At 41.6% G+C, this 27183-nt stretch overlaps 4 protein-coding genes across 4 annotated transcripts; 1 reads left to right on the top strand and 3 right to left on the bottom strand.

Moving 5' to 3' along the window:
• Positions 1–7425: 7425 nt before the first annotated feature.
• LOC139112497 (uncharacterized) lies at positions 7426–9045 on the bottom strand. The gene has a single exon (XM_070673543.1). It carries the CDS (start codon positions 9043–9045, stop codon positions 7426–7428), a length of 1620 nt encoding a protein of 539 aa, XP_070529644.1.
• A 121-nt stretch (positions 9046–9166) lies between these two features.
• Positions 9167–12628, bottom strand: LOC139112496 (uncharacterized). Its single transcript, XM_070673542.1, has one exon. The coding sequence runs from the start codon at positions 12626–12628 to the stop codon at positions 9167–9169; it is 3462 nt and encodes a 1153-aa protein (XP_070529643.1).
• A 1275-nt stretch (positions 12629–13903) lies between these two features.
• LOC139112495 (uncharacterized) lies at positions 13904–15742 on the top strand. The gene is made up of 3 exons (XM_070673541.1): positions 13904–14003; positions 14193–14318; positions 14368–15742. The coding sequence occupies exons 1-3, from the start codon at positions 13904–13906 to the stop codon at positions 15057–15059; spliced, it is 918 nt and encodes a 305-aa protein (XP_070529642.1). The 3' UTR covers positions 15060–15742.
• A 652-nt stretch (positions 15743–16394) lies between these two features.
• LOC139112494 (uncharacterized) lies at positions 16395–17915 on the bottom strand. The gene is made up of 5 exons (XM_070673540.1): positions 17612–17915; positions 17520–17553; positions 17241–17454; positions 16884–17156; positions 16395–16715 (listed from the first exon to the last, which is right to left on the bottom strand). Exons 1-5 carry the CDS (start codon positions 17913–17915, stop codon positions 16395–16397), a joined length of 1146 nt encoding a protein of 381 aa, XP_070529641.1.
• Between the last annotated feature and the right edge of the window lie 9268 nt (positions 17916–27183).

Here is a 27183-nt window from a genome sequence, read left to right as displayed (position 1 = left end):
GATCTTTCGCTTGGCTTGCTTCGCGCCAAGCGAGAGTTAACATCATCTGACAAAGAAAAAACTTTGAGGTTTAAAGAAAAAATTCCACATCTCACTATAAAAGAAATATATATACAAATAAATATATATATAAATATATAAATATATATAAAATATATATAATAATCCACGACACTCAAATTAAATATTCGATCACGACACAAGAAATTGGCAACGATACGAAATATTCTCCGCGCAATTTCGATGTTGTAAATTTTCTTTTTCTCTCTATCTGGGATATATACATATGTACCTTTATATTTAGTTTAAATTAATTTATGTATATTACTGCTTTACAAGTGCTTATAACGATCTTGGCCGTGTACTACCTACAGAATACGAGAAAGTACAGTTGGATGGACGAGGACTCAAATTAGCGCGATCACTCCTGATTTCTGGGTGCCATTAAATTCTCTCCTCCGTCGCTGCCGCCACCGATCGAAAATTAATTTCTACCGTGACCGGATTCGCGAATCCCTCGAGTCCGTCTTGGATCCCTCCTTCATTCAGTCCCCTCGAACTTCTCCTCATATTCTCCGTGGGATTACATGACTAATTACGCGACTACTCGGACCTGCTTAATTTCCGATCGATACGCTGAATGATCAGAAAATTTTGCGATCTGTCGCCCGAAGCATCGTCATTGAGTTCGTGTTAATTAAAGGCTTACGACGTGGTGATGTAAAGTGGTTTATAAAAGTAAATCAGAGCCAAGATTACCTCCGTCGATCACTAGGCGTCGCAGAAGCGCAAGTGGTGACTCCGTCGTTCTTCGGGCGTTCGTCTCTCGAGTGATAGTATTCGTGATCAGTGACAGTGATTATAAAAAAAAAGCAGAGCAGTGTAATATAGTGCCAAGTGATTTTGAGTGCTGCAAGACGTCAGGATAATCCAGAATGCTGCCACGGGAGGAAGGAAGGAAGGAAGGAAGGAAGGAAGGACGAACGGAAGGACGGAAAATAACCTGTCCTAACCTAACCGAGAGCTACAAATGTAAGTGAATAGGCAACACGCCGTCAGTCACAGATCACTCAATTGTAATTATCATAAAGATATTAATATAACTAATATCCCTGAATGTAATAATGCGCTCGCATCGTTTCTTCTAATATAATACAAAAATATTTTGTACAATTAAATTCAAAACCTTATCGCTTATAATTATTTTAATTAACATTTAAGCAATAATTAAATAATCAGATAGGTCAATGCATCGGGGCGTTATTAACACATGTTGAATCGTTCTTATTTCGGCGATCTGTAATCGGGCGAAATTAAATTTCTCGACAACGCGTCGCGTCATCATAACGCAACAACCTGGTTTTGCAATGCGATAATTTTCACGTTAACGCAAATCAGCTGAGAGAAACGATGTATCGACAACTTTCGCGGTGCAATCGAGTCGCGCGAACGGAGCGGAATGGTCTTCTCGCCGGCGATGGTGCTCGAGCTGCGGGCAATTCTGCGGAAAACTTCGCAATCTGACCACACGTCAAACGCATTTGCGATTTGATTTATTCACCATTTCTTCCGGCACGCGAATCATAAGTTGCGAAACGGACGGCGGATTCATCTTGATGAATCAGATTGATCTAGTCGGGATAAGTTTCCGGGATGTACGCGGATGATAGATCGCGCAAGGTGAATCGCATTACACCTCGATTATATCCCCCGAACAAATTTCACGGCTGCGTTTTTGACGTAAACTTTCTGACGAAAGCGTGATATCGGTACCGACAGCGTGCATCTCGTTAAACGCAGCTACCTCGACGTTTATAATACTAATGTAAAGATTTGAGAATTATTTGGGGAATTAGTTAAAAATATTTAAATACAAAGTTTCGAAGCGTATAAAAATTTGCGTGCCTGCAAAATAAATTTAAGTTGCTTTAATATTTAAATGCCAAAGGTAGCTTTTCTCGCGAGTTTCCGCGTTACGTTCTTGACGTTATGTTGGACCCTCGGTTTCAAGGCATCGCATCCATCGGGGTAGTTTCAATGGAAATGGCGTAGCTGCGAATGTATGTCTCTCCCGGGTGGATTCGCGCAGTCACGATCTACGGAGTTACATCTCCGAGAAACTGGCGCGAACGTGGCCGCGATTCCTGGCGCGGAGGAGTAGCACTTACAATTGCACGTGAAATAAGGAGAGAAGGGTTGGGGGGCGGAGGGGGCGAGGTAGCTGGCAAGAATAGATGCCCATAGCAGGCCATCAAAGCCAGAAACATGACCGGTTGTTCGGCAAAGGCTGAACTCTCTCTTCGGCACCGACGAAGCTGTCCGCGTCGACGTCATTCTGCGCGCGGCGCGCGTAATTCCGCCGCATCTGTTAGCGAAACGAAAAGAGATCGCCGGAAGGAACGAGGGTGTAGATTTTTCGGCGATAACCCACGTTGTCACAACGTTCCTCGTCCCCGCAATTATAACATTTAACAATTAAAAGCTTAAAGGAGAGAAACTTGAAGAAAATAAATTTTTACCGAGCCGCGGAATATTTAATATTTAAATATAAATTATTAATGATTAATTTAAAGAGAATGTATTTATTTAAAAAAGAAATTAGTGTAGCGTATATACGATTTCTTTATAAATGACGGATTTAATGAATGTATTTTCATTAAAAAGTTTAAATTCAAATGTGTTAAGAGACGATAGTATTTACGTAGCGAGGCATGAAAAAGGGGTTTCACCGTCATATACATATATTATATCCCTGCGATTCGCAGTCGCCGCGTGAAGTTTCGATAAAATCAAGCGATACGATTCGACCGGCAGGAAAGTTAGGTAAGGGACTGACTTCCATGCGCTTTTCCATTTCGGCATATAAGCGCGTCATAAATTTGGTGTCGGCCAGCAGCCGCTGGCGGTTGTTTTATGCTCTCCGAGCAGGAACTTGGCCGGGTAATTCTGCAATGCGGTTGAAAGCACCGTCCCGCCTTGCCCGCCTGCATCCTTTCCGGTCCAGCTCCTTCTCCGCCGCTCTTCATTTTTTTTTTTTTTTACGCATGTCCTGATACTGAGCACGACCGGGAATTACGCGCTCGTGTCGGAACGCATCATTGCGCTCCCGGTATGGTAAAAACCTCAACGTTGAAATAGAACCGAGGAGGCATTTTCTTTTTAAGTCGCGAAGCAAATCAGCGGGATCTGTTAAGTTTATGCCGTCATTCTTTTTTTTTTCAATTATCACGGTCTTTATACTGCTCGTAAATGCGGCTGATTTAGAAATAATTAAAGTGACGTTAATTATTTTGAGATTATCTTAAACAGTAAACAGTTTTTCTACTGACTTAATTCTTTATCTGATCGATACTTTACTTACGTTATCCTTTGTTAAAGACACTTTTATATTTCAAAGCGCACTAATCGATCCGCGAATAGATTAAACGTTGAAGATACTTAAGATCAACTTAACTGTGATTGGCAAAGAGATCTAATTACGTTCGGGAATTGGGATCGGATGTATCTTTTCATCGTGCGCGTTTTTACGTACGCGGCCGTACGGGAGTAATCGAAATTAAGTCGAGTACCATCTATCAGCGCAATTCGCACTCGAAGTCCCGCAGCAATTCTTGGCGATCGAGGGCCCTGGAATTGCCCTAATTCGCGAGATTCCCGATAACAATGGTAACCGCGACGCGCGGAGTTAACTTGAAGGTTAATTACGGCAGGATTTGAGCGCAACCGGCGCCCCGAAGAATTTCCGGGTCCGGCGGAATGAAGAGGGCAAAGTGTTAATTTATGCGTTAGTCTCGTGCCTGGCATACACAACCGCGCGAGCGGGCAAACGGTGGGGGAGGGAGAGGGAGGATTTGCGGAACGAGGGCACGCCGTGAAAGCAACCGCGGGAGGAGAGGGAGGGAGTAACAGGGTGAAGGGTAGGTGCGGTGATAATTCAGAGCAGTAAACTCGCAGCATACGGCATACAATATGCAGGTGAGAAAGGGTCTCCTCCACCTGCCACCACGCTTTTCCGTGTATTTCGACCCCGCTTCAACAACCTCTCGCGCCGTCTTTCTCGCGCTGGCGCATCTCTCTTTCGTCCGTCCATTTTCACGCTGCGAACGTCGTCTACTCCACTGCCCTTAATCATTGTGATCGCATTACACTGATGAATCCCGAATATCCCGTGCCGTCCCCGAGCGTTGAATGCAGCCTCGTAAATTGTATTCTCTGAAAACACCGCGGTGACTATCCCGCGGGAGAAAAACCACCGGCAATGTTTATGCTTTACTTTTATTTTCCAGCCAAGTTTTGCACTTTAGTTTCAAAGCCCTTCGAATTTTACACTTCTGTCGTTCTGATGTCTCTTTTCAAAAATCGGTCGTAATTTCCCAAGCGTTTTGCGCACGGGCGACGTTATCGTAATACGACTCTCACGCTATGTTGCAAGCCGTGACGAGTATGTGCACGCACATTAAAACGCATATCCCCCCAGGGACTTTTGTCAAAAAACTTACCATCACGTATAAATAATAAAAAGCTAGTAATGCAACAAAAAAAATAGAAAAAAAAGTAAAAAACAAAAAAAATAGTGACATTCGAAATTTCAGCACACATTTATTTGGGAAAAATGAAAAAACTCTCGTTTTTCACGAAGCGAGCAGTCTACGGTTAAGCTTCAAATTTACCACTCACATTCTTCAGCTATCTCCCCGCAAAAATCGGCTATAATTTTGCGAGCGCTCTTTTAATGGCAACGACCTTATCGTGCACTAAATTTCTCGTTGCATTGCGAGCTGTGACGAGTACCCGTGTGCGTGTGCACGCGGCTGAGTATGCGAACGACGGCAGGATGCTACGTACGTGCGGCACGTATGCGACCCGCCGCGCCATAATTATGACGCCGTAGTTCCGTAATGGGACTTTCGATGGTTTCAACGCGAATTCTGGCACGTAGCGACGAAGGAGAGCGATAGCAACGATACGACTCTTGCCATTGGTCACAAAAGCGATTACGAATACGCGATTAGTCAATTAACGCAGCGCATTGCGCGATACATATTTATCTTTAACATTCCCACGCGCGGAATCATTATCTCGGCAAATTGAAACACGTTAATTAGAGAAAAGTGAATCGGGACTGGCGTTAAATGCAAAACGACTTGACGAGCCGAGCGTATTATAGTCATTCAGTCGTAACGTTTCGTCCGTGGATTTTTGAATCAGTAGCATGACTTAATTAATAATAATTAAAAGTATCTTTCTTGCAATGCCGTGATTTTCAGTGCCAAATACTGTTGTATCTTACATAGACGGGTTTCTTTTTTTTTTTTTTTCTAGTTCCAGTTATCGGTGCAATTAAATCAGCTTAACTAAACTTATCTTTTTGTAAGTTATCAACCGGATGGCGGTTCTTGTACCGAAATTAATCTCGTCCTTAATTAGCGTTAATATCGAAGTTTGGCGCGCGCGGAACGCGTGCAATCCGCACAAGTGCAGCGCAAACTTCGATAAAACTTCTCATTTATCGTACGATGCTGAAGTTATTGCAACTTTCTCGGAATATGAATAAAGAGTAATGTAGCGTTGCCTTCATCGCGAATACCGTTGCCTTCGTATGTTCGCCCAGCGTGAAATACGATTTCATATTCACAAAATGCAATCCCGGAACGTTTTAGAATACAAAGCGCGTATTCGCTGATTGAGAAGAACATTAAGCGAAGAACATTAAGCGTTCTGTTACTGAAACGTATAAATATTTGCAAGAAAATCATTTACAATGCATTTCCATGAATTTAAAAAAATATAAAATTAACCTGCCGGAGTTAGTTTCCGGGTAATATCACTTTTATGTATGTCCAAACTAAATGCAATAATAAATGAAAATATAATTACGTAACTATAGCCGTCTATAAATTGCAAATAAAATAAAATAGTATAGTCATCAAAAATTATCGTAGGATTATATTTTATTAAATGTAACTTACATTTTTATAAAACTTTTGTACTTTAAAATGTACGAAACGCTAGGACGAGGTAATATCTTGCGTTGTAGGCAGAATTTACGGTAGAACGTGTAATTTGTATGTAATTAGCAAGAAAAAGGGAAGTGAATTCACGCGAATGATAGCGTTTTAACTTCGACTGATCAACCGCGTAACGATAGCTAAATGATTCAAAAGGCGTCAAATTGTCGCTGATATTTTTTGCGCTACGTCATCAGTCAAGTGAAATGCAACTGCGCCGTTGCTCTATTTCGCAAAACCCGGTAACCGTGACCGAGATTGAGGGCCAGATTGCGCGAATTAATTGTCGACCATTTAAGCGTAATTAGCGCTAATTGCGAACTTTTTCCGTATGTGCGCGCGCTCAACGTTCACAATTGGAGAATGCAGTTGCAACTGCGAGTTTTCAGGAAAACTTCGAGTTCGCCGACTTTGCCCGGCGCAACTTTCAGAGGGAGAGGCGAAGAAAAAGAAAGTAAAGGACCGAGTAAAAGTGGTTCAGAGAGAATAGGAAGGAAAGGGGGAGACAATATCTCACTGTGACGAGGGGAAATAAGGGAAACAGAAATAAAAAGTAAACATAGTTTACGTTGGCTTCTTGACGCGACTCATAGTAATTACGTGCGCGTGGATATTTTTCATCGTCCTGAGATCACAGCGAGGCAGCGACTGGGCAAAGAAATGAAGGCTTGATAAATATTTAGCGCTAACTGACTCTGTACTTTACGGAATTTCTTGATCAAGTTTTAATACTCAATCTCGCAATTGAACTAAGACTTTGTCAAGGCCTCTCGCAGGTTTTCGCCCGTCGTGTATTTCGGCGTTTCCCGGATGTAGGTGGGATGCGAATAAAGAAGTGCGCTCGACTCGTTATATTGTTTAAATTAAATATAACTAATTTATTCTCTCAATACTCGAGAGATCTGCACGACCTCCGATGTACAGCGGATCGGCAATTTACAGTTCACGCGCAATCTATTGTGACGACTGACTCGCCCGATCGAGATCGCGGTTTTTATATCCTCGATCGCGGGTCCGGACCTCTCGCGAGATCCTTTGTCTCGACGGTTTTTTTAAACGCGAGTTCGTTACCCTCAGCTACCGTTAGCCTTGGCGGTATGACGTCGTATATAAATATTGTCGAAATTCAACGACCTGCCCGACTGTTTATCGCTTTTGTTAGACGCCGCGACTTTCCGTTTTTACTTTGTTAGACGCCGCGACTTTCGTTTTTACTCGCGGAGTTTTTTAATTTATTATAAATTCTGCCGGTCAGCTACCGCTTTAATTATGCTCAAACATCCCGGCCCCCTTGAAGTATTATACTTCAATACCGTGGTCGTTAATCGTTATCGCAACGTTCGTCGTTTCGTTCGCTCAATTTACATTTGGCTCGTCGATAAATATCGCGTTATACGCCGGCTGACCGGTTGGGACGCTATTCTTCTAACGGGAGGACCGCCAGTCTGGTGGTCGGTCGCGTTATTTCTCCCTTCTTGGTGCGGATGGTCGCGGTACGCACTACTCCATCGGCTCCGGGATGCACCTCCTTTATCCTCCCCAGGAGCCACTGCAAAGGTCCGAGTCCGGCCTGCTGGACAACCACCATTTGTCCCACCGCTATCGGCGTCCCCCGGCTCGCTCGCCACTTTGTGCGTTGGATCAAAGTGTGCAGATATTCGTCCTTCCAGCGTTGCCAAAAGTGCTGGCGCATCTGCTCGACACGCTGCCACCGAAGTAGTCGTCCCTCCGGTATGTGCTGTAATCCTGGAACAGAAAAGCTGCACAGAGCCGCACCAATCAAAAAATGACCCGGCGTGATGCAATCCAGGTCCGTCGGATCCGCACTGAGCGGCGCAAGCGGTCTCGAGTTCATGATTCCCTCGATCTCGCACAATATCGTATACATTTCCTCGAAGGTGGCATGCGCTTGACCCAAGACTCGGTTTAAGTGAGTCTTTGCGGATTTTACCGCCGCCTCCCACAATCCGCCAAAATGTGGAGCATACGGTGGTATAAATTTCCACTCGATGCCCTTTTCGCTCAGAAATTCGCGAATAGCCAGGTCCGTTGCCTCGCTCCGCACGCACTCGCGAAATTCTTTTAGCCGCTTCTCGGCTCCTACAAACGTCGTGCCGTTGTCCGAATACAAACACGCCGGCTTGCCGCGTCGCGATACAAATCTTTTAAGCGCCGCGATGAAGGCGTCGGAAGTCAAGTCGCTAACTAGTTCGATGTGCACGGCCCGCACGGTGAAACATACAAAGATCGCCAAGTATGCCTTGGTCAGCTTGGCATTTCGCCGCTTATGATCCTTAAGTAGAATCGGACCGGCGTAATCGATGCCCGCATGCGAAAATGGTCGTGCTACATTTACTCGCTTGTTCGGTAAATCTGCCATAATGGCTTGTGACAATCTCGGGTTACATCGAAAGCATTTGATGCAACGACGCACGACGCCCCGCACCACCGAGCGCGCAGCTATCGGCCAAAATCTTTGCCTGACGATCGCGAGCGTCGTCTGCGCACCGGCATGCAACGCGTTTACATGTTCTAATTGTACAATTCGCGTGGTCAACTCGTGCCGCCTCGGCAACAACATCGGGTGTCTCGCGTCAAACGGAATTTCCGCGTTTTTCAACCGGCCTCCCACGCGAATTATTCCGTCTTCGTCGATAAACGGTGTCAAGCCAAAAACGCTACTTCGGCTGTTTATTTTCTTATTCGCTTGTAAGGCTTCGCATTCCGGAGCGAAGGCCTCGCGCTGTACGTTCCTTACAATTGTATATAACGCCTCTTTAAATTCCATCGGGGAAATCGTCACGCATTTTTTCTCTTTCTGTTTCCGCAATATTCTTCGGCAATAGGCTATTACGCGTACAATTTTATTTAGGCTGGATATTTTTTCTAGCAGGATTTGCACCACCCCCTTGTCCTGAACCCTAGCTACCGCGGCAATCACACGCTTCTGCTCCGGCATTTCTTTCGGTGCTTCCATCAATTTATTTGGCCATGCATTCTCGTCCGCGCGTAAGAAGGCAGGCCCGCTCCACCACATAGACGAATCTATTAGCTCTCTCACGTTCGTTCCGCGTGACAGCATATCCGCGGGGTTTTCGGCCGTCGGCACGTGCCGCCAATCGGTTATTTCTGTAACCGCTTGAATCTCTCCCACACGGTTAGCCACAAAGGCCTTCCATTTTCGGGAGGAGGATTTTATCCACTGCAGCGTTATTGTGGAATCCGACCAGAGCACCACTTTTTTCTTGCCGCCCCCCCCAAGCGGTGCGAGTTCTCTCGAGCAGCCTTGCCAGCAACAAGGCCGCGCTCAACTCTAACCGCGGCAACGATACCGCTCTGACCGGCGCGACTCGTGACTTCGATGTTAATAATGTCACCCGGTGCCGTCCGCCCGCCTCGGTTACACGCACGTATATGCATGCACCATAAGCGCGCTCGCTCGTGTCACAAAACCCGTGCATCTGTACTTCTTTTAATCCTCCGGTACCCACCCAACGCGGTATTCGTACACCCTTCAATTCACGTAGCTGTTCACGAAATTCGACCCATCGCTGGTGCAAATCCGGCGGCAGCGTTTCATCCCAGCCGATCTCCGCTTGCCACGTTTCTTGCAAGATCAGCTTGGGTACCACGATGAGCGGTCCCAACACGCCGAGCGGATCGAATAGACCGGCGATCTCGGCCAGTACTGCGCGTTTGGTTATTCGCCCCCCCCCGCGCGCGCCATCGCCCGTCTCAATTAGAAATTCATCTTGGCTGGGATCCCACTGGATGCCCAGTATCTTGCGCTCGCCCTCGCCCGCTAAGACTGATAATTCTCCGCCGCCTTGCTCCTCGCGCGGAAGCAATTCTACGTGGTTCGCTAACCATTTACTTAGCTCTAATTTGCCGCGTCTAAGTATCGCAATTATTTGATCTCGCATGATTATCGCTTCGTCCAACGTATCTGCTCCGGTGAGCAGATCGTCCATATAAAAATCATTCGCAATGCGCTTCGCTCCTACCGGGAATTCCGACTCGTGGGATTCTGCCAAATGTTTCAGCACTCGTGTCGCGAGGAACGGCGCGGACGTCGTTCCGTATGTCACCGTAAGCAACTCGTATTCTTGAATCGCCTCGCACTCCGATCCGCGCCACAAAATGCGTTGTAATTTTGTCTGCGACGCGTCCACGAGTATTTGTCGGTACATTTTAATAATATCGGCGGTAAATACATATCGCCACGTACGAAATCGAATTAACAGCGAGGCTAATTCCTGCTGGATAGTCGGCCCCGTCAATAACGCCTCGTTTAATGATCGACCACCGCTCGTCCGGCACGATGCGTCGAATACCACCCTTAGCTTGACTCCCGCCTCGGACTTCTTTAACACGCCGTGATGCGGTAGGTACAGCGATCCCGGCATATCCCGCTCTCGCGACTCGATTTTTCTCATATGCCCCAGTCGTTCGTAATCTTGTATAAAACGGGCATATGCGTCTCTAAATTGGGCATCCCGGCGAAATCTTTTTTCTAATCCGAATAGCCGCCTCATCGCGATCTCCCGCGACTCGCCCAGTAGCGCTAAGGCCCCCGGTCTCACAGGCATCTTTACCGTGTATCTACCGTCCCTTCCTATCTGGACGTTCTCTAAAAAATGCTGCTCGCACATCCGCTCGTCTGCGGTTCCGCGTGAGGTTTCCGCGACCTCCTCCAGCTCCCAAAAACGTCTCAAACCATCCTGCAGCTCCGCGTTCGAAATAACCGCGTGTAACGCACACGCTCCTGTCGGAGCGCCCCTCGTGTCCGCCGATCTACCGGCCAAGACCCATCCCAGACGCGTCTTCTGTATTACCGGGTGGTCCTGCGTGGCGCGTATCCGGCCAACGCACACCAGATCCCAGAATAGTTCGGCCCCAATAAGCATATCAATCGCGTCCGCCCGGTAAAACTGGGGGTCCGCTAATTGAATGCCCGCCGGTAATTTAATTTTTTCGCGCCGCAGAGAAACGGTCGGAATCCGGCCCGTGATATGATCGGTGACTACGCATTCGATCTCGGTCTCAAATGCACTCGTGCGCGAGCGTATCCGAACGCGAGCAACCCGTGTAGACTGGCTCGTTAATTTGCCGACACCCGCTATAATCAAGTTCACCGACCTACATGGTAAACATAATGTTTTCGCGGCCCCAGCTGTTATAAAGTTGGCCTGTGAGCCGGAGTCCAACAGCACGCGTATAGTTTTTCGAGAATTTTTTCTATCGAATATGTAGATTACCGCGGTTGAGAGCAACACCTCTGAGGTGCCCCTCCCGGCCCCCTTGCGAGCGACCAACGCCGTCGCCTCACCCGACACGGAACGCGATGTTCCCGCCGCGGATCCCTGCTCCCCCGCGCTCGATCCGGATCCCTCGTTCGATCCCCGCGGTAAGTGCAGCAAGGAGTTATGCTTGCCCTTACAAATGCGACAGCTGCCCGACGGGCACTGGACGGCCCTGTGTGACGCTGATCTGATACAATTTAGACACAGCCCTCGTTTTTTAATTTCCGCGATACGCTGCACCACCGACAACCCGACGAAGTCCCGGCACGCGTACACGGAGTGATCGCCGCCACAATAGGAGCACCCGCTCGCCCCGGCCGTCGCGTGTAACGCCTGACGTCTGCTCTCGGCCCGCGTCACCGCCCGCGAGTCCTCACGCCTCTGGCTCGTGGCCTCACGCTTCGGCAGCGATTCTAACACCCGGCTACGGTGCGCCAAAAAATCTTTGAACATCTTCATTGTGGGCAGTTCGGAGTTCTTTAGCGACGCATGCCATTCTCGGGCCGTAACCGCATCTAACTTCGTACTTAGCCAATACACCAGGACATCGTCCCACTTGTCGGAATCCCGTTTTAACGCTTTTAAGGATAACAAATGTCGCGACACGCTATCGCACATATTTCGAATTTCGACCGCGCTCTCCTTTATTATCGGCGGGAAACACATAATCGCTTTTATGTGTGCGTACGCGATAGCTCTTTCATTATTGTAGCGCTCGTTTATTAAATCCCAGGCGGCGTCGTAATTCGCCTCGGACACTTCCAACGCGTCTATCACGCCCAACGCCTCGCCTTCTAACGTTCCCTTCAGGTACTGCAATTTTTCGACCCTTGAGAGTGCGCTGTTGCTGTGCACCGCGGAGCTAAATAAGTCCCGATACGGCAGCCACTTGTCATATTTTCCGTTGAACGCGGGTATGTTTAATTTTGGCAGACGCACATTATTGCGTGCGCCCGCACTTCCGCTGCCGTTTGACCCCTCCGCACTCGGGGCAGGCGAGGCCTGTACGCGTGGCCGGTCAAGACCTGCAATGGTCGCGCACAGGTCGTAATATGCGTTTTCGAACGTCTCACGATCACGGCCCTCGCTTTCGTCTAAGTCTTCCAGTCGCGTCTGAATCGAATTGTACTCGCTCCAATAATTATCTAATTTCTTACGCCGCTCGCGCAATTGCACCATCGTCGCGTCGTCTACAACATTTATGCCGGCGGCAAAATTTTCTATTCTTGTGCACGCGGCCTTGATTGTCGCCCTACGCCGTTTTAATATCGCTATCGAATTCGCCGCATCGCTTGTCGATCCTCCTCCGGTCGACATATTGCGCAACCTTAATTTTTACTAACTTCCGCTGGCAAGATTCGGAATCGCGCCGCACGCGCCTTGTCAAATTAATCTACTCGCGAATTGCCTCACGCTTACACAGCCGAAAATTAGCTCAGACAATAAGTTTTGGTGCGGACTCTGTACAGCTCACCGTTTCGTTGACCTCATGTCGTCTCCCGGCCGCTCTCGTCGAGTCCGTCACTGGCGATCGGTCCGCGCGGTCCTCCCTGTTTGACCCTCCAACGGCCGCCTATGCCTTGCCTCTGATCGCGTGCTCGACTCCGCTGGACATCCCCTGGTCGTCTTGTTCCGGCTGGATCCGGCTCGAAGGACCAAAAATGTCAAGGCCTCTCGCAGGTTTTCGCCCGTCGTGTATTTCGGCGTTTCCCGGATGTAGGTGGGATGCGAATAAAGAAGTGCGCTCGACTCGTTATATTGTTTAAATTAAATATAACTAATTTATTCTCTCAATACTCGAGAGATCTGCACGACCTCCGATGTACAGCGGATCGGCAATTTACAGTTCACGCGCAATCTATTGTGACGACTGACTCGCCCGATCGAGATCGCGGTTTTTATATCCTCGATCGCGGGTCCGGACCTCTCGCGAGATCCTTTGTCTCGACGGTTTTTTTAAACGCGAGTTCGTTACCCTCAGCTACCGTTAGCCTTGGCGGTATGACGTCGTATATAAATATTGTCGAAATTCAACGACCTGCCCGACTGTTTATCGCTTTTGTTAGACGCCGCGACTTTCCGTTTTTACTTTGTTAGACGCCGCGACTTTCGTTTTTACTCGCGGAGTTTTTTAATTTATTATAAATTCTGCCGGTCAGCTACCGCTTTAATTATGCTCAAACAGACTTCATTAATAATATCTTTCAATTTATTTCTTTGACAATTTAAAGAAAAAATTTTGTTTGCGTCAATTATATTTTTTACTTCGGAATATTAAAATATTAAATAAAATTAGAACGAAATTAATTTGTAAGAGGTAGAAGGAAAAGCGTTTGCTTACTTCGAGTCATCAAGCATCCGTGTAAAGCTGCGTTCGGAAACACCTTTCGTGTGCACACAGATACACACCAGTCGTTCGGAAACGCTTGGTGAGCATTCGGGTGAGGTCGTTCGGAAACGTTTAGAGAGACACACCGAGTGCCACTAATCCACTCAACAAAAAAGTATGTGGAATTTGTGGGGTCGGTTGGGACCAGACCAATGTTTATTTCGGCACATGTTATCACGTGTTTATACAAAATTAATATAACCATGAATATCACATTAATAAAAGAACGACATCAAGTTATAATAAATGGAGATTTGCCATTATTTGATTGTGATGGAAATATTCTTGTGCAAGATGTACAAGGTAAGTTATTAATAACATGAAAGAGTTATTTAATAATTATATCTATATTATTAAATATTGTAATATTTTATAAATAATATTTTATTTATTAAAATTAATATGTATAATTTTAATTATATAAAATTTGAGATATTAAAACTTACATTTTGTGCACATAACTTTAAATCTAATTATTATTTTATTATACAGATAATAATATTTTTGGTATACCTGTATGCGAAGATACACTTAAGTTTTTTAATTTGAATTTTACGGAGGAGACATCCCTAGATGATAACAGCAACTCAAATAATGTTTGCATGATAACTGAGCAAGGTGAACCATTAGGTAAGTTTTTATGCTTTTTCAATATTTTTTTATGAAGAGTATAAAGAAAATTATTCAAGAAATACTAACGGCAATGTAACTTTTGCAGTTTCATCAGTCTATGTAACTCCTGGAATCTCTAGAGCATCCTGGAAAGATGATAATGAAGTAAGATGTCTTATTCATCTTTGGCGAGATCATCAAAATTGTTTTAAAAAAATAAAAAACCGAGACGTATGGTCTTTAATTAGTAAAGAACTGAAACAGACTACGTCTGAATGGGAGATGAAAACTTCTACTCAATGTGAAAACAAATGGAAAGATATAAAAAGAAAGTACATGGAAACAAAGGATCATAACAACAAGTCTGGAAATGACCCTAAAACTTGTAAATTTTATGAAGAAATAGAAGAAGTCTTAGGTGAAAAGCCATGTGTTAAACCAGTTAGTATTGCTTCCAATCTCAATAAGAGGCAGAGAGAAGTTGTTAATTGCAAAGAGCTAAGTGATTCTGATAAAATAAATGAAGAAACTTCTGGTTCATCAACTCAAAATGAAGAAACTCCTCCAAAAAAAACGAAAAATACTAGAATTCAACGAGAACTGCAAGACTGGTCTGCTGCTCTGCTCGCCGATGCGAAAACAAGAGAAGAAGCGAGAGAGCGGCGCCATCAAGAAGCAATAGCTGAGTCAAAGGCAGCGATTAATGCATATAAAGAAATGATGGAGAAGCTAATCGGAAAGTTATAAACTATAACATTTTTTATATGTTTGCAAGGTATTTTTATTGTTATTAATATAGAGTAAGTATTATAAGTAGCATAAAAGTACAAAAACTGTGATAATACGTATGCTTATATAATAATCAGTTTTCTTCGTTGAAACAAAAGTAGTAATATCTTTTTATTTTACTTTGTTCTTATGTTCAAAAATATTTTAGTTAAAAGATATGTTTGTTAAATGATTTGTGCGTTACATAAATATATGTTAATATATGCATAATAAATATATGTTACTAATATATTTAATAGTAAAAAAATATGTGATTTTTTTTTATGATTAGATTTTAAGTTACTCTCGATTAATATGTGTTTTGTACGTGTACCAAAGATAAGTGTATTATGTAAAATTGAATCAGTTACATTGTATCCATTCGTCAATTTTTATTTATGTACAAAATAAAAGAAACCATGTTTTATTTTACATTTTGCTTTATTTTATTTAGTAAGTAAACTAATTAACATTTTACTCTTTGTAATATACAATGTATTATATTTGTACGTGATCTTGCGTGATCACGTTAGCTTAAGAATAGAATTGCTCAGCAATGAGCTCGACGCGTGAGTCGATTGAGAGGGAATGAGAGAGAGAGCCGATCGCAGTAATTGAAAAACAAGAATAATTAAATGACAGAAAATTGAACCCAATATATTTACAATAAAAACACAAAAAAATACAATCGCGCCTTTGAAGGCAAGGATACCAGTAAACGAGCGGAAATCTTCCTGACCCGACTTATCCGTCGGAAATCTTGTGAGCAGATGAATGATCTACCCGATCGTCGGAGATCTTGCCGCGGACGACGGAGATCTTGAGAGCGCGAGCCGGTGATCGCCGCGAGCGCGAATCCCTGCACTCCAGCGGTAGCGATAATTAATAAGCGGATGGGCGCCGAAATAATCAATTCACGGAAAGTGAAATCAACGAGTTGCGATTGAGAGCGCAAGAAAAAAAAAGAGAGACTAATCGAATGTCTTCGCGCGAGAGCGAGCCGAAAAACGAAGGCGAGACGCACAGGTGCGGAGTTCGAGCGAAACTGGTCGTCTTTTCGCGGTACGGAGCCTAGGATTGTCGGAACCCGGCGACGAAAACAAGGCGAAGTCAGCGAAATATTCAGTTTGAACTGGATTAGACTGACTTCTGCCGAAAACGAAACGCTTTGAACCATCGGCGATTCAAGGAGACCGACAAAATCAACAAATACGCGACGGTAAACTCGAAATATCGCGACGCTGGAGCGCATACTAGGCGAGAGAATTATAATAAAATTTAAACGCGCTGAAATTCATAATCGAATGAACAATATTATTGTACTAGATTTGTAAGATATTCACGGCGAATCAGTCCTCTTCTATCGTTAAGTAATCGATCAAAGAAAATATTTTCCTCATTATTGTTGTTGGCATTTTCTTCTAAGCCGTCACATATAAAATCGTTGATATCATCCATACAACCTTCGAGACAAATATTATAAAGAACGCAACTCGCTAAAATTACATATGGTATCAAATCGATGCAACTCATATGCAAGTACTTTAGCCGTCGAAATCTTCCTTTAAGAAGTGCAAAAGCTCTTTCAATAACTTGTCTAGTTTTTGAATGATGGTGATTAAACTTGTTCTGGGCCTATACAAAAAGAAAAAAATTTAATTAAAACAGTATAAATATTAAATGTGTTTAGAGAATTATTAATATATTTTTAAAAAAGTAAAAATTTAAAACGTAAGCATTTTTTGTATACATATAATCATTGTGTAATAAAATTACATATAATATATAATTAAATTTTCATACTTCGGTCATATTGCCTCTATTAATATATGGAGCTATACACCATGATAATACTGGGTAAGCTTTATCGCCTATAATGTATTCATTATTAGGAAAAAAATAATGTTCATTCTCTGATACGGAATGCCACAGATCAGAGTTCCTAAAAGTCCTGGCATCGTGAACAGACCCAGCAAAACCAATAAAACAATCTGTAAATATAAGGTCTGCATCGCAGACAGCCTGTAGTGTAATAGCATATTCTTTCTTTTTTGTTCTATAAGAGATAGGATGGACCTGTGTAAATAGATATAAAATTTAATAATTGGCAATATTTTTTTTGTGTATTTTTTATAAATTTTTATAAGTAATTAAAGTTACCTTAGGTGCTGGAATAGGAATATGACTCTCGTTAATTGCCCCAATAACATCAGGAAGAGAACCAATTTGTGAAAAACGATGTTTGACCGCCTCCAATCGATCTTCTACAGGCCATTTAATAAATCTGTCAGTTAAATCATTTAAAGAAGCCACAACTCTTCTCATGAAATCATGCAACATTGATTTACTAATACCAAAACGGTCAGATACTGATCTAAAAAAAAAAGAATTGTTATTAATTTCTTTAATGCAAAAATTACATGTGTTTAATAAACTTACCTAAATGAATCTGGAGTTGCAAGTAACCACAGAACTGACAGTAATTGTGTCCAAATATCTAATGTAAGTCTTTCAGTTTCAGCTTTTTCTACTTAATTTAGGTGCCAATATTTGCTCCAAATTTTCATATGTTTTTCTAGTTAATCGAAAATGTTCTCTAAATTGTTTTCTTGTATAATTATGTATTGTAAGAACATAATCTTCAATTCTTACAACACGCTTTAAATTTCCACAAACGCAAACCCGTTCTGCAAATTTATTTGCCTCGTAATTCCATTGATCACATTCTTCATCACTACTCTCCTCACACTTGAGTCTTTCAGTAATGGTTTTCAATAAATTATGTCCATTTATTGTAGCAATTGCAACAATGACATTTCGTCGATGCTCCTCCATTTTTGAAAACACACCAAGTATCTGTGAGAAGCGTTCGGCGACACTCAACACTCGAAGGCACACGGTTTCCCCACTACCTATCCACTGAAACTCACGAAATCTCACGTTTCCGAACGCAGCTTTAACGCGGACAGCGAGTTTTCAAAGAAAAAAAAAAGAAAAAAATAAAAAAAAGAAAAAAGGAGGCGATTCCGCGCGGCGTAATATTCGCATAATTTCGCAATATCGCGGAAATGATCTTGTACGCATTGTACGCGGTGCAATATCTTTATTTATTGCATCGTCAATTTAGGTACCTTTCGACGGCGTATGTAAAGATAATGATAACTTGCACCCGAGAAACGCGAACGTGTAATTCGCAGAAGTGGCGCGGTTGTGATTGACATTTAATAGAGATCGATGAAATTCTTCGGCAATAATGGCAATTCTGTGACGAGTGAATCATTCTCTGTATGAAACGCAAATTATACAACGCAATGCGTACAAGCATGCTCGGATAGCTACGCGCATAGATGTGATGTACATGGAACAGACGAGCATTATGATAATCGACTTACATAAAGCTCGCTCACATCTGATAACAGAACCAGCGGCATAAATTTATCAGTTGATTAAATTTGAATGAAACATCTAAAGCCAAGGCTGTAATACATAGAGTTATGTTCTATCTCTTTCTATAAGCGCAACGCGGTAATATTTTTTCCAGCCGCATCATATATGATAAAAAATTAATTATAGTTATACAGTTTTATAATTCTCTTTTTTTATTTTGCAGATTAATTTAGAGTAATTTCTCTCAGTAAAAAAAAAAAAAAACAAAAAAACAGCCTTGCAGATAATAATTATAATCATTTTTTAAATCGTGCTCTGTTATAAAAAAAAAATAATTTTAATTTTTCTGTTAAGTAATTAGAATTGACTAAATTATTTAATGTCTCGTCGCGCTTCCGCTACGGAATAGTAGGGTCCACCTTCGCGCAACGATCACACATATGCGAATCTTTAAAAAAGCGTGCGTGTTCGATCACGACGAAAGAATTTTGAAACAAATGTGCTCCAATGGAAAACGAAACTTTCGTATTCGATTGGCGATGTTTCGCCATTTTTCCGAGAGGGAGGACACGCACGCTTCCTAGCGCGTAGCGTGAGAGATAATCCTTCAAATCTATCGCTCTTTCAAGATCGCGTGTACACAGACGAGTGACAAATGATAAGCCGTGAGCTGTGAATGACCGACTAAGTAAGCCCACTTATCAAGAAAAATTGAGATTCTTTTTTTGAGCCATCTCGCGTCGCAAACTCTTTCGCTGAAATATCGGACTTTAGTTAACGCTCCTTTATTTTCCAGATGAATAGCCACGTCGTCATTTACGCCTATCAAACCTTTACGTTTTCATTTGATAAGTGGGACTTCGTACTTGTGTAATATCGCGTACAATTGACGGCTGATCATTACTGTTCGCCGTCGACGTGCTCGTGATCTCTGACACGCTTCACTTCGGCGGTAGAGTTCTCTTCCGTTAGCTCCGCGATTCGTCACCGGAGAAACGCTAAGAGGAAGCTTGTGCGCGCGCGTGTGAATGTGACGATTACGAATGCTATCACGCTCGATCTGAATCTGCAAATCTCTTTCCTACGCAGAGTCTCTGATTTTCGATCGTGATGCTAGCGCACCCTTCTCAATTTACGAATTTAGCATTGCATTGGTAGTGGTGAAACGTGAAAGTATAAACTGTACCGAAGGCTCTGAACCAAGGAAATAATCTCTTATTTTCCAGCACCGTCTTTCCATCTTTTTTTTTTCTACTCTGGCCATCTCTCTTTCTCTCTCGTTCTATTTCTTACTCTTTATCCTTACTCTCGTCTTAATCTTTTTACCTATTTCCCTATTTTCGTTCTTGACTGGCATCCCTATTTTGTCTCACAATCAGATCTCACGATAAACTCCCGCCGGAACAAGTAGAATAAGCGATTGCGACGAGAATTAAAATCCCCGTAAACATGTCAAGTTTATTAATGTAGTATGGGACACGATACGAACGGAGGACTTATTCTCGGAAGTCAAGGAGAAGAGGAATGAATTTGCATGGAACGCATTTCGATTGTGTGAGAATTGTTCGCACCGAGCATCAGTAATAAATCCCATAATGCCACTCAAGAGTTACAACTCTCTACCTACGCTACGGTCCACCGTCATCATACTTCTCTTCCCACTTCTATAGGCTGCCTCCTGTCGCTCTGCAGTCGCGAAACTTCAACTTGCGTAGCCGTACGATAAGTAAAGCGTATGACAAGTCACTTTCTGAGCTGTACTAGCTACTTATATACCGCCATGCCACCCACCGCCATTGTCGTTGCTACCCCCCGCAACTCTAACTTTGCAACTCCTCGTGATCTCGTGTCGCTCACCTAGCTCCCGTGGATTTCTGCTCTACGCTGTCGATCCTGTCAGCCTCTTTTACTAGCCCTCTAAAACGTCGCGATAGGCGCGGCTCGGCGTACACGATTGTAGATTATATCAGCGTTTAATCCTCTCACGCTATGTCAGACTTGGTAGTCGCTTCTCTGCCTATTGTCTCATTCTCTCTATCTGTCTCTTCTTCTCTCTCCCCCTTTCTCTCTCTTTTTTTAGTCTATTTTTTATCTCTATTCTCTACGGTACACGTATTTCGAGAGCCACGAAGTTGCTTTTCTGTCTCTTTATCTCTCTTTCTCTCTCTCCCTCTGGCAAGGCTTATTAAAAGTTCCACCGTAAGAAAGAAAAAAAAAAAAAAATATATGATTGGCGCATACTTCACGATCACGTAGAAATTTAGACCTTATCTCGAATCACACGCAGAACTTTAGTGCTCGTTTCTCTTTGCCCCCCTCGCTCCCTCTTCAGCCCCGTTTTTTGCCAATTCTGTCTCTCCTTCTGGTTTCTTTGACACGCGCCCGAGCACCCGTGTCTCGTGCGACTGATGCAGTACATAGTATATTACGTGCATGGCGCACACACTGATTGATTCTGCTGCTGGTAACAAAGTGAATCTCAATACACGGAGCATATTGACAGTAGACGATATATGGAAAGTACATCGCTCTCTTCCCCTACTTTTACTCCTCCTCTTCTTCTTCTTCTTTTATTACTTCTACTTCCTGTACCACCTTGCTAGTTTTGCTCACTGCTTTTCAAGTGGCATTGCTCGACGTGCCAAACGTATTTATAATTATGCCATAAGGGCTGCGAGGGTTTAGCTACGAAGTTCAAGAACGAGTATTTCCGCCGTATGGTTGTTAAAATCAATACATCCGACGATGCGATGTACGGTTTAAAATCTGGCTTTTAAACGTAACATGAAACGCAACATGTAGATTCAAATGAGAGATTGTTCAACACACGCACATGCGTATTAAATTATTTTACGTGCATGTGTACGGACATATTACATATCGGTATTCGATACGGGTACAATTATATATATTTCTGTATAAATATCAATACGCTGCCGTCAACGGCATAAAATTAGAGTAATTATTTTGGCCGTTGAATTGCGTTACATGGAAATTTGGATTATTTCTTTGAGTTGCAGACCGCGAACCTCCCCCTCTCCATTGTAATTCATTAATTTCACGGACGGCAAAAGCCGTTAATACGAACGTCCCGAGTTTTGATGCAAATCATATTTATACTACCATACGCAGCGGAAATTCTCGCTCTCTGATCTCGATGAAGACAGATCAATTAACTCTAAATATACGAGTCGAAGGTAACGATGATAATCTTGATATCAATCGCCTAAATACGCAATCGGTATATGTATAAAACGCGTTTATTATGTCGAGACTCGGAATGGGGAATACAGATCGGGGAAAGAAAGAGAAAGAAGAATTGTTAAAAAGCAAAATATTACCGAGAAAACTGAAAGAAATACTGAAATAGAAGAACTTTGTTGTGAGTAAAGAATAATAGAGCAAAACAGGCTCTCTTGCGGAACGTTCCGCTAGAAATAATAGACGAATATGTGCGCGAAAATATTCACATAGAGGAACGGAGAGCTTCATATTTTAGAGACATCGGAATACAATCCATTATTCGTGATATACGTGAAAAATATTTCTAAAGGCTAATTCGCAAATTGAAAAAAAGGAAAAAGAAAGAAAAAAACGAGAAAAACGTTGGTCGATAATATGTTACCACTTTTGTACAAATAGAACGTTCCCGCGTTCGAATCGCTTCCTAGCCTTAAAAATTAACGAAAATAATATCCGGCCGCACCCGTGCATCTCGTGACGGCGATAATGATCCGGCACAATGTCATACATCGTATTTCAGAAATTCCGACATGCAGCATGCAAAATCACTGCGGTCGACTATTACGAGAGAACCTGTGCATGATGATTATAGTTTATTGCGCGTGGAATCGACGATACATAACAATACACGCATTATCAACGATGAAATAATGGAGACTTTGGCAGTGTGCAAGAGATGCCGACAAAGGGAGAGAAAAAGAGAGAGAGAAAGAGAGAGAGCTAGAGAGCACAGCACGCACGCGCGGGTGTGTGTGCGTGTGAATGCGGAGAAATATGAAGCTGATCGCACAAGAGTGGGAATTGCATTTCGATGATGCAACAAACATGTATTTACATATATGAATTGCACTATATATCCTACTGCAAAATATAATCTATTTTGCATCTATATACAGAAAGAAAAGCTTTAGAATCTCTCTTATCCCTCTTGAAGCTATTGAATCTATAATAACGCAACATTTCCGCAGCGATATTTAGCTGCCATACGCTTTTGGCCTCATCAATAAGTCATCAAAAAAAAAAAAAAATCTCTCGCAATTTCGCACGGCTGATTAACGTTAATCATTCGCGGATAATTATAAAAAATGTATCATTATAACTATGTCGCCCATACCTGAATGATATTGCCATTCGTTTGGCTTCCGCTCTAACAATTAAAATTTATAATCGAGAGATTTCACCGAACGCTCGTCGCGATTGCCGTAAATTGTTAGAAAAACCGGAGATCCATCTCGCACGAATTTTATTCCGCGTACAAAAGCAGAAAGTAATAATTTCGTTACGTTTAATAAGAATCGATTGTTAAAATCAAATTGAATGGAAATCTCCTCGATGCGGTATCGTGCGAGAAAAATACGGAATACGTGATAATCTTAAGCAACACGAAATAGCTTTACTTCCGCACTGATCGCTTAATACGCGGATGTTCACGTTAGCCACTGTCGGAGTGCTTAAGGGCGGTCCATTTTACAATTAAACGTAGTTAGGTTTAACTTCACGGGCCATTAAGTTTTCACGTAGCTCGTTCCGCGACGATATATCATTTTTATTGCTGATAAGCATGCAACGGGACGCGCAATTTGGACGACACCGTTCGAGAACTGCACTAACTGCAGCCGCGACTGGAAATTCCTATCTTTTAGTATTTTCTCTTCCTCTCTCTACTCCCACGTATCATTGAACCCCCTATATATCCCACTAACAGAGACGACTCTCCGGACTGTATATATAACTTGTTATTTGAACGTCCACTTTCATTATTGGCCACGTATGGTCGCATGTAAAGATAAATATATCTCAGGATCAAATAATTTTCTGTACGATGTAAATATAAGATCGAAATTACACGTCTACCTTCTCGTATCTATGTAAATGCTGCGCTTCCTTTTGTTCTTCATTTTTTAACTCATTTTTAAATATTTTAAACTTTTAATTCGCTCGTAAATTTTTTTTTTTTTAATTATTTAGGATTGTTTTATACAATTTGCGATAATTGATAACGTCGGTTATTTTTTATGTTAGCAGGACATATGTATGAGGAACGATTGAATATATTGAGATTTAAATATAGTTGTAGAGTCTATTACTATCTCCTTTCTGTCTCATATTTTTCTTTCAACATAATTTTAATTCTGCTTTCCTTACCCACCCAAGTTTATGATTACAAAGTCTTTATATACATACATAAATCGTGAAATTTAATATCTAGAAAGAACGCACTATCTTTTTCTCGCTCAAATGAAAGAGCACGAAATATCGCGGTACAAAAAATACAAGAAATCATAAAAAAAATCACGTAAAAAAAAAATTAGCGCTCTTTAACGTTGCGTTGTAAAAATATAAAAATGCAAGCCACGTTTAGAGGAAGAAAATATTTTCAGACTTAAAACTTTTCAATTTCCAAAGTCAAAATTTTACAAGCGCGAACACGGAGAAATTTCGGACGCGGCGAAAGAATGTGTAATAACTGTGCGCACATTATACGGCCGAGATGCTGGGTTTCTGCTGCGCTGGACCGCGAAAAGAGCGTGCTTTAAAAGAGTAATCCACGCGCGGAACAGCGTATAAACGAGTGCCAAACTGTCGACAATAATCTCAGTCGGAACATGCGCTCCTCGCTAAAGGGATATGTAAGTCTTGTGAAAATCCGTTCGCGATGCGGTAACCGGCGCACCGAACGCATTGAATAAAATTCCGAGATATCGTACCAACGTATGGACCGCAGCGTGGTGCAGCGAAATTTACGACTCCTTTCCTCTCGTACGTGCAACAATCGTATAAACGAGTCCGTACCGCTGAATCTTCGTTACAAGAAATATGAACTTAACGGAAATGCTACGTGACTCCTTAGAAATTATTTCTTTCTCTCTCAGCGAAATTAAACCGCAACACGTGTTATTTAAAATAACTCCATTTATTAAACATGATACTCAGAGACTACAAATATAACATTGTTTGAATTATTTTTATCCCATTTATATTTTCCCATTCTAATTATTTCTTCGTTTCTCTTTCTTACTCCTTCACATTTGTGATTAAAAAAAAAAAAAAGAAAAAAGCGAAAAACTGTTCTTAATTATTTTTTGTAACTGTTTTGAGTACACATTTAATACAATGCAGTGTAATGAACGATACGCCGTCTTTTCGGAGCGCAGCCTGTAAATACTTCTTAGATTACTTGGTTTAAATAATGCACCGAAAGAATTACTATTGGTAACGATAGTCGCATCGCAGTCGCGAGGCACAATGGACCAACAATGCTGCGGAAACTCGTATAGCGTTCAACGTGATTTATTTATTTACACCTCCGCACATAGCCATCGACCACGTACGCCCACAAAAGCGCAAGCTACCGACAGGTGGACGATACTGATAAAAATCGTAAGAGAACACGCATGTGACTTATTTAAATGCCTATGTATGCGTATGTGTGTTTCGCTAACATTCACCCACGCGACAAAATGAAACGAGGCTACGTTGTCGTCAGTTACAATAGCTATCGCGTAAAGCAGAGACTCTCAACGGTTTGTAAAACTGAAGTTTGTAACGTGTAACGATTTAATTGCCATGGGAAAAAAAAGTATATGACATAATAATTTTACTTTAATTATTGTTAATCCAAAAAAAAATGTAAAGTATGTGCAAAAAATTATTTGCTACTAACGCGCTACTTTCAAAGCATTTTTTTTTTATTTTATTTCTAATTAAAATTAATTATAATAATTTTTTTAAGTGTGAAATTATTTTTAGCAAAATATTCTTTAATAAGCTGTTTAATTGAAGTCAGTTACGACAATCATAATTAAGTTATCTGTTAGGAAGCATTGCTTTTTATTTAACTAGAAGGAACCATGCGCACCTTTCGCGTGCGTTATTTTTCGGAAGGTTCCGATTCGTGCGCGTCATAATAATAATTGGGGAGAGACATTAATTAACCATAATAATTAATTACGAAAAAAATGATGCAACTTACCAGTCTGCATGAGCTTCAGCGGAGTTGTAAATTTCAGCCGGTGACTGTAACATAAAGAGAAAAATATGAATGTAAACATGCTAGTTAGTTCATAAATTTAACAAAAAAAAAAGGAAAAAAAATTTTTTTTTTAATTTAATTTATAAAATTGATATTTACCTAAGAGTTGCTCCGCCGATGCATGATGTCCCCCGGACCTGCTCCTCCTCTCAGATGGGACGTGTCGAGTCATCCTTCCGCGCACAAGTCACTCGCGAACACCCCGACCGTGATTTTATAATTACTCGCGAAAATGACTCAATGATCGCGCGTTCCATGTTCGGCACTCCCGTAAAAAAATTACCGTAAAAAAAGAACGCCCGATGAATAGCGGCACTTCCGAAACGACCGACGAACCGGCCGCGGTTCGTATAACATTGATACTCTGGGAAAAATAAAGTAAGTTAAGGAACCCATTTTGGGGCCCATGGTTAGTAATCAAAGTATTTGGTTTGCTCGTAATCACAATTTTATGTAACCTAGTATTTGGATTAGAAATACGTCATCAAATTAATGACGTCATAGTAATGGTATCGGTTAGAAACTATAAATTTTAGTTAAGTAAACGCGAATGACACATCTCGTAACCTTATTTTAGGAATACGTAAATAGAAAACACCGATTAGCTTAAAAGAAATTTTAATTTAAACTTCCCTGTTAACTAAAATACTTAAAAAAAATATTAAATAATGGAAACAAAATTTTAAGTTACGGCTAATATGAATATTAGAATATTTAAGTAAAGATATCAAGTACATATAACAAAATTATGATTAGAAATAACTATAAGTTCAGCTTATTCTTTTCCCATTTTTCAGTTTCCGTAACTTAAAATTTATCTTATTTTTAATCAAATATAAAATTGTCTGTAACCATTTGGTATTTTCAATGTAATCTAAAAACAGAGATAAATCTTTATGTGCTCTCTTAATGTGAAACAGTGGATATAGGTATTCACTAATTGATAGTGATGGTTGATTTCATTGAAATCTTGCTAAGTATGCAACCATCACTGACAATTAGTGAATATCCACTGTTTCACATTAAAAGAGCACATAAAGATTTATCTTTTTTTGGATTACATTGAAAATACCAAATGATTACAGACAACCTTACATTTGATTAAGATTAAGAATAATTTTCACTTTACTAAATTATCTTAACATCTAGAGCCTATCGATAGGTATAAATAAATTATCAAATTGATTTCAGATTAAAACAATATTTATTATTGTTTATCATAGGAATTAACAAATATTTTTAAACTTGTTAGAAGTGAAACTATAATATAAATACATTAATTTGTAGTTCTTGTATATATTACATAAACGCTAATTTAATCTAATGGGTATCTTACGGTTACATATAATTGCAGTGGCGTGGATAAAATTGTTAATGTATTGGGCAAAGGAGCAACAAGATTTTGATAAGAAAAGACTTTTTTCACATCAGTTCTTAAAA

The sequence above is a fragment of the Cardiocondyla obscurior genome, linkage group LG29 (genome assembly GCF_019399895.1).
Source record: "Cardiocondyla obscurior isolate alpha-2009 linkage group LG29, Cobs3.1, whole genome shotgun sequence".
Taxonomy (NCBI): domain Eukaryota; kingdom Metazoa; phylum Arthropoda; class Insecta; order Hymenoptera; family Formicidae; genus Cardiocondyla; species Cardiocondyla obscurior.
The sequence above is the reverse complement of the archived record's forward strand: the minus strand, read 5'-3'. Positions and strand labels throughout refer to the sequence as shown.